This window comes from Amblyomma americanum, chromosome 7, assembly GCF_052857255.1.
Source record: "Amblyomma americanum isolate KBUSLIRL-KWMA chromosome 7, ASM5285725v1, whole genome shotgun sequence".
Classification (NCBI taxonomy): domain Eukaryota; kingdom Metazoa; phylum Arthropoda; class Arachnida; order Ixodida; family Ixodidae; genus Amblyomma; species Amblyomma americanum.
In genome coordinates, this window is record NC_135503.1 from 39,321,806 (window position 1) to 39,335,139 (window position 13,334).

Genomic DNA, 13,334 nt, shown 5'->3' on the forward strand with positions numbered 1-13,334 from the left:
CAGGTAGACCAGGAGCACTCTGGGTGGGAATGTTACATTGAAGTTACTTAGCTCTGCAAAACAGTGAACAGTAACAATCTCGTCCCAAACCATTGCACAGTTTGCCACAACAGAAGCAGCCAAGGAAAGCAGACAGCACTTGCAAAAAGCATATTGCACGAGGGCCTTTCACTGCCTACAATTGTGAACCTTAAAGCTATAAAATTGCAGTCAATAAATTGAGGAAACAAAGTGCCTCAAGATTTTTGGTGGCTAGGAGCCAGGTAAGACACAATGAAGGATGAGGATGGAAAGCTTTTATTTTTATACTAATGACCATTACACCAATATATAAAAATTCACACTGTGAGAAGGAGGAGGTCGTTTCTTTCTCGTTTTTTTACAAACCATAACAAAAAGTGAAAGAAATGACTCCAGGAAAAAAAAAATGCACACTTTTCACACTGGGTGCAATGCGAGAAACATTTCCATGAACATGGGACAAAACATGATGTGTACTGGTGGTCAGCCAGAAGGACCGAAGTGCTTTATTCCCACAAGGAAAATGTCTGCAGCAATGGATTGGAAAACCAAAAGCGACCACTCCTCACTCCCAAACATCCACTGCCTGTAAGCAGCTCTGCGATACAACTAAATATGTGGACTTGAGAGAACAGTCCTGGTACACAATGTCCCGAACTTGCGTCATCTTGGTTTGGTAGCAGATAGCCCTGCAAACACTTGCCAAAACACAAGGCAAAAACAAGTGGAATGAAAAGCCCTCTGTACAGGTACTGCAAAGCTACGCCCACCAGTCAGGCTGCTGTAGCGATCACAATTTTCAACTAAGAAAAAAAAAACAATGAAAATAAATAAAATTAAAGGGCGGGCCAATAACAGTTAACTCCACCACGCTTCAGCACCTGTTGCTGTAGCGGGAGACCATTCGGAAAAATAAGTAGCAAGCGATGTGTCTATACTTGCCGTTTTTCAAGTGGGCTATTGCCACCAAACCAGAACTATCAAGTGGCACGCAATTCTGCCTCCCCCCGCCCCCCCAAGAAGTTAACAAAAACAGGAAAAAGGTCAAACAAAGTTATGGAATCCTATGCACATGAGAGGAAAAAAAAAGAAGGGAAAGGAAAAAAAGGGAAGACAGAAGAACAACAAATGCTCTTTCCAGGACTTGAGGTCAGAAAAGAGGTCTGGTAGTGTGGTGGTGGTGGTGGCAGCAGAGAAGGTATGCATGCAAGTGAGACGCTTGTGTGTCATCTTAATGTGTGTGTATTACAGCGCAGCGTGGCAGATGCCCACTTCTTGTCCCCGGATCTCTTGTGGGTGTGTACATGTGTGTAGCGCTTCCCCCCTTCCCCCACAAGGTGTGAAGAGATGAATGACTTGCTCTCAAATGAATGAGGGTAGCAGGAGAGGGCTGGATCCCTCTCCCCTGAACGGCAGCACAGCTGTCCTCCTCTTGCCCCCTGCAACCCCAATGCGGAACCCCCGGCTCAGTCGTCCCCATCACCACCTTCCCCTTCCAGGTCCCCTGCAACACAAGGCGGAAGGAGGCAGCATGTCAATAACACACAGTGGATCCAACCCGCCGTTTGCACGACCAGTCGGAACAAGGCGCAAAAGAGCGGCATGTGAGGAAATGATCTGTACAGCATTGCTCCATGCCACTCAAAGCAAATGCACGAGAAATGAACAAAGTGCCATTGCAGCTGCCAATTACTCATGTGAACTTAAAGGAACCTCTGCCTGAGTGATACCCCTGCCACATTAGCAAATTTAATGTCATTTGGATCGAATGGCCTTCGCACCTAATGCCATTAATCTGCTGCTACGCGGGAACATTTGATGTCATTAGGTTTGAATGACACTCGCTATCCAATGAGTTCACGAAACTCATTCGCATTAGATGTCGAACCGAATGTCTTTTTAGGGCCGGGCAAAGGTGATCATTAATGTCTATTGGTGCCGAGTTTTCAATCCCAATGTCCTCATTTGTTAGACAGGCCTTTTTCCCTTTCCTCAGTGCGCTATCACGTTTTGCTTGAGACTTGAACTGAACAACAAGAATGCTCTTCTCAGGATTTCTAGTAGGTAATTCTGTGGCAACATTCAATGTCATTTTCATTGATTGGCTCATCAAACTTCTCTCCAATTTTAGCGACAATCTACAACACATTCTCATCATCATGTTTCTCAACGCCATAAATTTTTATGTTCGTGTTTCTAGGGTATTGCTCCACGAGGACCATGCGGTTCACAAGTTCATCTTGATTTTTCTCTAGTGATGCGCACCTCGCGTGAAGCTCCCGATTCTGTTCTTCAAGTTTTACATTTTTCAAAATTTCAGCCTCAAGTTTCTGCTTTAGCTCATCTAAAGAGCCATGGGCAAGGTCATGTCAAGGTTTTGTCATGTTTCGTTGTTCAGTCTTTAGATCTCCGATTTCATTTCGAAGCTCTCTTTCGATACGCTCCTGCGAAGCTTTTATTTCTTGTTTGTACTCTTCCTTCATCTTCGCTAGTTCAGTCTTCAGTTCCTCTAAGTTTGGCTATGTCTTTCACGATGTGGTTCAAGACAAGTCAATGCAAACATGCACACACAAAATAAAGACCGGGAACAGAGCGCACCAATTGGCAGCAGTGACAATGTCAGAAAAGCAGCACAGGCAAATTGCATGCATATACTGCGATGCAAAACATCAGTCAATTTTAGGTCACAGTTAACGAAACTGCACAGGCACCAGTTCCAGTAGGTAAAATTGCTGAATGCACTCTCCACCTATAACTGCTCATTCATTAGGTCTACATTATTAAACTCCAAATAAAATGTAAGGGTTAACAACTTGCTAGTATGTAAAGCAAACATGGGACATACGCGCTTCTTTCAGACACTTAGCGTTATCAAACGAAAGCATAGCTACATTCCTATCATCAGCTATGCTTTACACGCAACAATCCTCCTTAGATTTGCTGGCCTGAGCTCAGACACTGTGATGTTACTCAGCCACCAGTCATGCTGGTAGTGCTTGACGGAATCATCCGGAAAGCCCGCCAATTAACGCCATGCCCTCTCCACATATCCAATGAGGCAGCGCAACCCCACAGAAGCGTTCCAAGGTTTGCCACATGCATAGGCTGCCCAGACGCCACGGCGGGTAGATCAAGGTGGTGCAAACCAGTCAGGTTCAAATTAATGAACTATGTTTTACATATACTCGTATGGAACTTGGAAAGACCAAGTAGTACAGTTCAAATTATTCAGAAAAATGAATAAGATTCGAATTAATGAGCTTTGATACTGACCATGCCTAGTGCATGCTGCTTGTGCACTGTTTTCGCGGAGGCCGCTTTGAGAGAAGAACCCTCTCTTAGAACAATTTTTTATATTAGTGCAAAAGCATTTCTTGTCTCACCACTGGCGGATACAGGACCTGTCAGCAGAGTGTGTCTGCACAAACGGCCAATCATCCATTATAGAGGTAATTAACAGAATAGGTGATTACATAATTAGCATGAATGAATAAGTCACCAAAATAATTAAGCAAACAAAAGTCATTAGTTGAATTAATCACCAGAACTTAATTGATAATTTGATAGAAGTGATGCATTAGTTTATTACCGAATCATACAATTGAATTCAATTACACTAAAGGCACCCAAAATAATTATTGGATTATTAATTAAATGAAAAATAGTGAATTACTTCACATTCATCGGTAATTTAACAAAACTGACAAATTGGTTAATTATTAGTGAATTAAATTGAACTACATTTCCTCCTGAAGACTTCGTTACCTGTGCTTCCAGACCACGACTTAGAAACTGCAAAGGTATAAAGAAACGAACATGTAGCCCCATAATCGGCAGCAGCCAAAGAAATGCTTTCGCCTCACAGCACATAAGCAGACTTAACGGTGCACTGAAGAGGAATCTGAACTCGCCTATTTACCGCGGGAACTCAATCTACCCGTTCCGAGGGAGGAGGAGTCAACCAACGCTTTGAGTTCCTGTCTGCCAGTCCTGTGGTGGCTTGCTGCTCTGCCATCGGCGGAGTGATACGTAAATCAAGGAGTCCACGCTTATCAAGGCGAAAGCCTTTAAAGGTGCACTAAAGAGGAATTTGAACTGGTCTTTTTACCGCGGGAACTTTACCTACATGTTCCGGGCAGTCCTAGAAACTTCAAATTATTGTCCTGTGCGAGCGAGTTTGCTCGTTTTGCACCTCGAATGATTGAGGAGACAGTTTATTTTGTCAAGCTTTGTGATTCTTGAGCAGATCAATGTTCACTCTTCGCTGTCACGCTAAGCACAGACAGCTATGGGGCCATTGCAGGGTGTCGGCGCTTCGTTGCCGATTATTATAACAGGACGCGACGATGCGGCGTACCCAGCGCGCTTTGGATCTCTACCTTTCCTCAGGCCTGACTTGTGTGAAAAAAATATTTTGCACCTTGTGCCAGACGAAACTTGCTTGGCTGTGACAGAGGGATAGCGCGGCTAACTCAAAACGGCGCCAGGCCGCAAGCGGTCGACGCCGCCAGCCAACCAAAAGTCTGCATTTTGGTCACGTGATTAGGGAGGGAGAGTGCGATTCGCACAATTTTGTTTCGTTTGTTTACCGCTTCCAGGGCTTGCTCATAGTCACCAACTGGAATATGGGAATAGCCTGAATCGCGACCTTTCAAACAAAACCAAAATGGTGCCGGCAGAGCGCATATTTCTTGGACCAGTTTTGTGCAATTTGACATCAATTTAAAGGGCCGCGCATGCGGATTCAAGTCCCTGCAACACTATAATGCACAAATTAGGTGGTGTTATTCAACGAAAATTCAGGCAGCTGTGGGAAGACCTCAGGATAGCAAAAAGAAAAGGCTAAAGATCCGATATTTTGACAGATTTTCGGCCGCAAAGAGCCGAGTGGGGGGCCACTGGTCTTAGACCTACTTTCCTCATTTTTAGTCCAATCCTAATTAAACTAGAGCACCTTGCTCAGTTTTTTATACTGATTTCAAATATGAAATTGCTTTTTAATTAATTTGTTAGCTCCCAAGCAAATTAAGTTTAATAAGTCAGTTATTAATACCTCGCTACAAAAATGGGTAAATAAAAAATAAAAAGCAGTTTTTCATTTCAACCTCATTAGTAATTTTACAGCATTTAGAATAGCAGCATTCAAAGTGTGAATAGCATGCATAGATAAACTTTGCAAAATTGTAAATTCTTGAAGCGTGATTGAACAATTGTGCTTCGATTATTGCATACATTACGTTTTCAGCTTCCCTGAGCAAACAATGACATGTCTCTTTCTTAGACGTTGAGATATTGACGCACTAAGACAGCCACGTGTCCAAAATTTTCATGGTGTTAAATCACCTGCTCCTGCACAAATTGAGCCCACACAGTGATCTAAAGTTAATATTATGGTCAAATTACCGATTTCCTGGAAGAGAAAACTGGTAGAGTTGAAGAATAATAGCTATAGGCTCCAAAAATGTCATTTAAAAAAATTGATTTTCGTGTCATTTTTTGGTGCCAAAGACCAGTGTCCCTCATTAATCCTAATCCTCATCTATTGGAGCCTCGAAACTGCATTTTAAAGTTGCAGGTTCCACTTTGGCTTTGCCACTGTTCTATGCCTGCCTAAAGTTCCACTTTGGCTCCACCACTGTTTTGCGTAAGCCAAATGATGGCTGTCGGAATACTGGCACGGGACGAACCACAATCACCAAATGTCGGAAAGCTGTCGCACCTGGGATGTAACAGCAGAGTTTGTATTGCATGGGTTTCTATGGGGGCTTGGACAAGACTGGCGCACGAAAACGCAGCAGCCGTGAACATAATAGAATCTCGTTATTTTTTCCGCCTCCTCAGAAGCACTTTCACTCTCCATACCCTACACCTTTTGGATCTTCCCTCACCTTCTTATGGGGGACGGCAATGCCGCTAAAGCCAGAAAGGGGTCCTGGCACAAGCGCTTTTTACAAAGCAGACAGTGCAAAGGCATATGCAGATGTGGAAAATGCACCAGTGACTGGGCACTGTAACTCATGCAAACCCAGTTCAAAGCTCCCGCCACCCAGGAAGAAGGAAGTACACCTACCTCCGTCGTCATCCCCTTCATCGTCCTCGTCATCCTCATCCCCTTCACCCTCCTCTTCTACAACCACCACTGCATCCCCACCTTCCTCCTCATCACTGCAAGAGAGAGACAGACAACTGCAGCACTCAGCTTGAACTTCCCATCAAGCAGCCATCACATAACCACAAATTCATTGAACGCCTACTTGTAGCAAGGTGCCAATGACCGTGTGACTGTGCTGGCAAATACAATAAAAGTGCAGCACAAAATTTGATCTGAACATTTAGATTGCAATCTTGCAGTAAAGACAGTTGTTTCCACATGACCATCCTGCATGTGTGCACCTCTCCACTACCCTCAGCTGTGCTGCTTATCTATATGATGAGCACACAGTGTTTTCATGTCCCTAGTTCCCCCAAACCAGAGGCATCTCCACACAGAGTGTCACATACAGGCAAACCGCGATATAGCGAACTTCACGACGTAAAGAATTTTTCAGTTTCCGAACCTGTGCCCCATAGAAAATTGTTTTTCCCCAAACTTAATGAAGTAATTTTACACCACCCTTTCGACTTAAATGAAGTCCTTGCGCAAGGCAACGCACGTAGGAGGAGGATCCTTGACAACCAGATTAAAGTGAAAAATTAAGCTACGGCAGACTGCTGCTTAAGCACAAATGTTGCTGGTGCGCTTCAGCCTGTACAGTAGAACATACTGCTGAACCGTCTGTCGTGTACACATGAAATACCCGGTGGGTGTGCTCTACCACCAGCCATTAAGCGGGGACAGACACTGCTCTTTCGGGCCGAAAATTCGCGAAAAAAATGGGTTTTTCAATTTTGTCATGTTCGGATTCACAAGGTCATTTTGCATCTGACGTCGAATTTTTAGAAAAAAAAATAGCCAGCATTGGCCTAGTAATAGCCATTTTAATTTCCGAAGCAGCACGATTTGCCTTTTAAATTGAGGTCACATCATGCCTCGCCGTCGCTCGGTGCCTACGCGCTCCACCCGACGCCTTTTTGGTATCGTTCAAAAGCTCGCGCCTCCAGCTTTTTTTTTTAAATCAGTAAGCAACGCTGATTTTTCCGTTTGTGGGCAAAATGACCGCAAAGAAAACGTGCGCACCGCGTTGTCATTGGTTAGAAAAGCCATGTGATCAAAATGGCGCTCTGTGATTGGGTAGGCATCGGGTTAGGCTTGCCCGCTCCAGAAGCGCGGCGGCATCATTTTGAGAGAGTCTGCCGCGCGGAGCATGTGGATGAAGTATCACTCGTTTCATCGCTTTGGCACCCAGAAACGGAGAAAACGCAAAAGGTACAAAGAGCCTGGACTATCGCAGCCTCCGCAGAGCGAAGGTCAGAGTGCATATGGCGCGCTGCCAACCGCACCGTGAACGACCATGAAGCGCGATGGGGACCCGCGCCGTCAACGACACATCACTAGTGCCGTTGCCAGCTCCGCTCCCGAGCAAAAACGAGAAAACGCTGTTCGAATTGACGCAGTCTCGGCAGGGCGAAGGTCAAAGCGCTGTTGGAGTTGGAATGCTGGCAACGACATCGTGAACGGCCGTGAAAGCGCGTCGCAGACCCGCGCCGCCAACAACGACGCATCGCCAGTGCAGTCGCTGGCTCCGCTCCCAAGCAAAAACGAAAACGCAGTTCGAGTTGACGCTGCCCCTGCAGGGCGAAGGTAAAAGTGTGATTGCCACATTGCCAGCTGCACCATGAACAACTCCAAAGCACGTCGCGGACCCGCGCAGTGGAGGACGGCACACCTCCAGTGCCGTTGCCAGCTCGAGTTACACCAGCCGCATATGCAACGATGGTGGAATTATGACCGATAGAGATGTGGTCGAAACTAGTGCCCGTGAACGAGTGATACTCGTTTTGAATCGATGCTAGCGACAACGCGAAAGACGAGCATTTCGTCGAGTCTGTTTACCAAGAAGCAAAAGTTATCTGTGGGCATCATTAAGATGGCAAAAAGGCGGCAGAGAGACGAAATGCATCCTGATTATGCCCCTGGTGCATTCCTATGAGTTTGAAGTTGTTCTTGTTGACATAAAGCTGGTTGGAAACGTTTGTCGTTTTCTCAAAACACCAATTTTGACACCTTTGCAATAGTGCAGGGATGATATCTCTGGTTCTAGGTGGGCTAGCCAGTTGCCAATCAGCATAGTTTTAAAACAATACATTTCATCTGAGCCGCCATATTGAATTTTCCTTGGTAAAGTTTAATGTGCTGTAACTTCTGTTCAAATGGGCCTAAAACAACCATTTTTGTCTTACTGCACTCCATGAACATGTCTGTATGCTGAACTTCACCATGCCATTTACCGTTACAAAATTAAGTTACCTGCATGTTCCAAAGAAAGATTGCACAATATCTTGAGAACTTGTTTCACAGAAAAACTATAAGCATATCTGAAATCAGCATATTGAAATACATAAACTGGGTAAGTTTCATGAATATCTATCAAGAAATAAAAATAGTTCTAAGAGGGGTGCCCCCCTTGAAGCACTCAAGGCCAGGATGTTTTTAAAATTCGAGTCTTCGCAACCTTCGGTTCAACTGTAATCATATCACTGAGATTCTACTTTATTTACATGTTGCCATCTACAAGGAGTGTTCTAAGAACCTGTACTTCCAGTGGACTGCGAAAACACGGGAGCCTAGACTTAACACTTTCCTGCCCGTGCCTATTCCCATCGATAGCCGCTATCGATGGTTTCAAATTCGTATTTTGCGCGGCCAAACTGCAGGGAGACGCGGCGCTTTCTTTGTGTCGAGCCGAGGCGAGAACGCACAGCGATGCCTGGATTCGCGGCAGAAGTTCGGCAAGAAGAGGAAAAAGTCCTTGATTAATAACCTCAAGAGAGCCCCTGCTCCAGCTGTCTGCACTGAGAACGACGGAAGGAGTCGACAACAGTACCGAGGTCGGTCGAAGAAGGCCTAACGTGTTCTTCGGCCCGAGAGACAGCTACTGCCAGCGGCTGCATGCGCCACGATACTGTGATGCTGCGGCCCTCAGATGTGCAGTGAGACGTCATCAGAACCGGGCAAAAACTCCGAGAATTCACGTCAACTCCAGCAACGAAGCGGAAGTCTGACTGTTTTCGCGATGCCAGCAGCACGGCGGACCGCCTGCTTGAGGCGTCTTCACGATCGTTAGCCTGGCATCGTTAAACTATCTGCTCAGGCTCGCTAAGTGCAGAACGTGCGGCGGTGATATCAGCTTCGAGAAAGGTGAGCGGGAATATGGGCTCGCCGTTAAACTTGTTCTCAAGTGCGTGAACTGCAGGGACACTTCCTCTTCTTGGAGCTCACCACAGGTGTGTGCAGATAGGAAAGTGAACCCCTTCGTAGTGAATGTGCTTGCTGCCTGTGCAATGCAGAGCACTGGGAACCAGCAAACGACCCTGAACGATATTTTCTCAACAATGAATATTTCTCATCGCGGCCTTCATACGAAAACATGGCAGGATTACGTAAAAAAAGTTGACGCCTGCTGCAACTCTCGCAGCCCAAGAAATGACCGCCGACTGTGCGCGGTCGGTTCGAGAGCTTTACAGTGAATTGCAGTTTGGAAACCCCGGCAACATCGCTGCTTCTTATGACGGCACATGGATGACACGGGGCCACACATCTCACATAGGTGTGGGCACAGTCATAGAACTGTTCACCGAACTTGTGCTCAACTATGTTGTGCTCTGTAATTTTTGTGCCGGCTGCGAACGAGGCCCAAAACCTGATGAACCATCCTATCAAGCCAGAAGGGCTGGCCACCTCTGCCAAAAAAAAAAAAAAAAATGCAGGAGAAATGGAGGTCAAAGCAGCCCTTATACTTTTGAGAGGTCTCTCAAAAAGAATGGCCTTCGCTACACCACTATGCTGTCAGATGGTGACAGCCGTGCTTTTCTTGCACTGCAAGAAGCAGATGTATATGGCTATGTCAAAGTGGAAAAGGAGGACTGCATAAATCACGTCAAGAAGCGCATGGGGACAGCCCTGAAAAATTTGATTGCCAAGCAGAAAGGGACAGAAAACCTTGGAGGCAAGGGTAAACTAACAGAAAGCATGACCACTAAGTTGAGCTCCTATTATGCTCGGGCACTCAAGTCTCATAAAGGGGACGTGGACTCAATGCACAAAGCTGTGATGGCGACATACCGTCATATCACCTCTAATGATGAGACGTCAGATCACAGTTTGTGCCCATCAGGGCCAAACTCCTGGTGCCAGCACAATGCGGCGGCAGCCCGAGGGGAGCCTGCACCAAAGCACCGCCACAACCTTCCACCTCATGTGCGCAAGGCATTGCTTCCCATTTACGAGCGGTTATCAGAAAGAAAGCTCTTTGAGCGCTGCCACAGGGGCAAGACGCAGAATAGCAACGAGGGTCTGCACTCTCTGATATGGGCCCTGGCTGCCGTGGCCAAGGCAGTAATGCACTTCAATGCAGGCAGCAAGAGAACATCTAAAATAATTTTGAGATAACCTGGCCTCAATACTAGTGCAAGAGCCAGTAAAAGGATGACGGAAAAAGATGAGCGCCAGGAACACAAGTCTGCCCGGAAACATGCTGCGGCCGAAAATGTCCAAGGTGCTTTGAAGAAGCGGCACTTGGACAATGGAAAGCAAAGGGACTACATCCCTGGGGGCTTCTAGCCATTCTGTGTTGTAAATGTGTGTGTTGCACTTGTAAATATTGATTAAATTGTTCTCTGTGTTTTTTGCACTTTTCTCAAAACATAATTTGTTGACTACTAGCAGTTTTGTGGCCTCAATATCTTTGCACCCGAAGCATATAGAGCCGAAATTCTTTTTGCAATAGGAAGCTGAATGTATGCTCTGTGAAGTGTTGAGAGCAATTTTTTGTTTTTGGGTTCAGAATTTAATTATTTTGATTAGTATACTTCCACCTAACACACACGCTTTGTATACTGGAATTCATAATGCTGAAAAATGAGTAATGATTAACATATCAAAAAACTGCTCCAAACACTTCATTCTTTACTCTTCTAGCTATGTAACTATGCCTTAAAATTCAGTTTTTTACCAACTCATTGTTTTACCATTTGGGCCTCCTCAAACAATAGAAGTTTATTAACTTGCGAACTAAAATGGAAGTTGATTATTATCTTGCGAACTAACTGGCCTATAAGAAAACCAATGGCATATTTGAAATCAGCATTAAAAATTCGTTTTTATTAAAATTGGTCAAACGCGGGTCTTGAAATCGCGAAATATGGTCAAAAATGCCAATTTTCAAAAATTGCGATTTTGAAGTCTTTAACGTCCCAACTATGCCTCTACAAAATATTTTAGCTGAATTCCAACTCAAAGTGTGAAAAAAAAAAAACGGCAATTTAGAAACGTCGGTGAGCCGAAATTGAACGCCAAGCGCGAAGGTTTGCCCCATTTTCAAGCTGCCGTAGCTCCGCGCGACGCAAACCGATCGGCGCCATCTTGGTCTCGTTTGAAAGCTGGTTTCCCGCTCTCCATTTTGGCGCCTCTCAGCACGCTGTAGACCCTCGCACAGCGGAGCCATCAGCACCCGTTCTCAAGAGGGGAAAGCGTCGCGAGACATCCGCCGATTGGGTAAAACGGGCGCCTCCTCGAGGCGCAGCCCTCTATTGGCCGCGACGCATGCTTTGCTCCCCCGCGGCCGCGTTGTTCGGCTCCTACCCGTCGTCTGCTTTCGCCTGCGTGCCCGTCATTTTTCGCGCTCCTCTTTGTTTCCTAGTATTTTTCGTTCTGCCTTTTTCCTTATCGTTATTGTAGATATTTTGGCTATTTAATCGCTTCTTTTAGCCTCGAATTTGCGTGTATTTGCGTATTTTTTGTATTTGCGTATTTGCCTGCCTGGTGTCTTTGTTCCCTGTGTCAGGATGGCCCGAGACACCCCCTTGAAAGCAAGCACGCGAAAAGCAGTCAGCAAAAAGAGACGCGCATGGAATAAGTAGAGTGCTGCATCCTCCAGAACTGCAGCTTTGGTGATGCCGCAAGCTGCTGTACCCTCGGTGGATGGGGGCCAAGGGAACTGACAGGGCTGAACCTCAGCTCGTGTGGTGTGCTCAACCCTACACGCGCGCTGTCGCGGACCTTGGCAGCGCCAAGCCGATAACATCACATTTGTTTTTTATATATTTTGAGGAGAGCTCCTGCAGAGGGAGGGAGGGGGGGCTCGGCGAACTTGGCAGAGTGCCAAGACGTTGTGCTCACTAAGCTGAAGCTTGAACATTCGCATTAGACACTCCTCCCTGTCCTGTTTTTAAACTCGCAAGAAGCAGTTTCTCGCTTCAACCAAGGAATGGCAGCAACCAGCAGAGCTGTTGCAGCACAGCTTGTTACAGGCCTGGGAGCTGCCTCATTGGTAGGAGCCTTGAAAAAGATAAACAGAGGCTGTGCAGGTCTGATAAGGGTCACACAAATGCTGAAAAGGTGAAGAGGATGGCCAAGAAGCACAAGCCTGATAGCACCCAGGACTACTGCCCAGGACTTTTGTGAATGTGTGGCAGATTCAAAGAAAATAGCAAGTGATTTTCTGAGCTTTTTTTTTTTTGTCAAGTGTCAATGCAATACAGAGGTTTTCACAATCTTTACATGAACAGATTTCTGTAAATTTGGTGTTATTGTGTTCAGCGATGACTGGGCTGCATGCTAAAGCATTAAATTTTTCCATATGATCAGTAAACAAAAATGGCAGAGTAAGCAAAACTTTGAATGCAATTTTCTCAGCTTTGCTTTTTCGATCAAATGCCTTTGCCTTACGAACTTTTCATAATGTTTTCGTCGACTGATTTTATTGAAGTAGGTATCATTTTTTTTAGCAACACCTCAGCTACATCCTAAAGCTTTCCAATTTTCATTAAATCCAATAGACTAGCAATTAGGTCAGATGTAAGCTAATTACTCCCACATTGTTTTTTTTTCCTACTTTGTTATTGATTCATGACCTATGTGACTTTTTAAAAATTTCTTTAGCTTTAGGATGTGCAATGGGCCCTTAAGAATGACAGCATTACTTTAAAACTAGTTTTTTTAATTAAGAAATCACCATAATGGTCCGAAAGAAAACACCTAAGTGGTATAAATTATTTTGCCATATCTTCATTTCTAGATAAGATATATAAAATCTCAATATATATTTGGGATTAGCATTAAAAGATATATCTGCATGCCAATTTTCAGGAAGCTGTGTTAAGAAATAAAAAAAAGTTTTCAAGACCCTCATCCCCCCTTGAGGCTTTCCATTACG

At 45.2% G+C, this 13,334-nt stretch overlaps 1 protein-coding gene across 1 annotated transcript in view; it reads right to left on the reverse strand.

The window, feature by feature from the left end:
* Nucleotides 1-279: 279 nt before the first annotated feature.
* Nucleotides 280-13,334, reverse strand: part of Set (NAP domain-containing protein SET) — a 37,101-nt gene continuing 24,046 nt past the window's right edge. Inside the window, exons 5-6 of the mRNA XM_077631918.1 lie at nt 6,092-6,186; nt 280-1,525 (exon numbers count right to left, since the gene is read on the reverse strand). Coding sequence (XP_077488044.1) covers nt 1,488-1,525; nt 6,092-6,186 — 133 coding nt within the window. The 3' untranslated portion in view covers nt 280-1,487. The remainder of the gene's footprint in view (nt 1,526-6,091; nt 6,187-13,334) is intronic.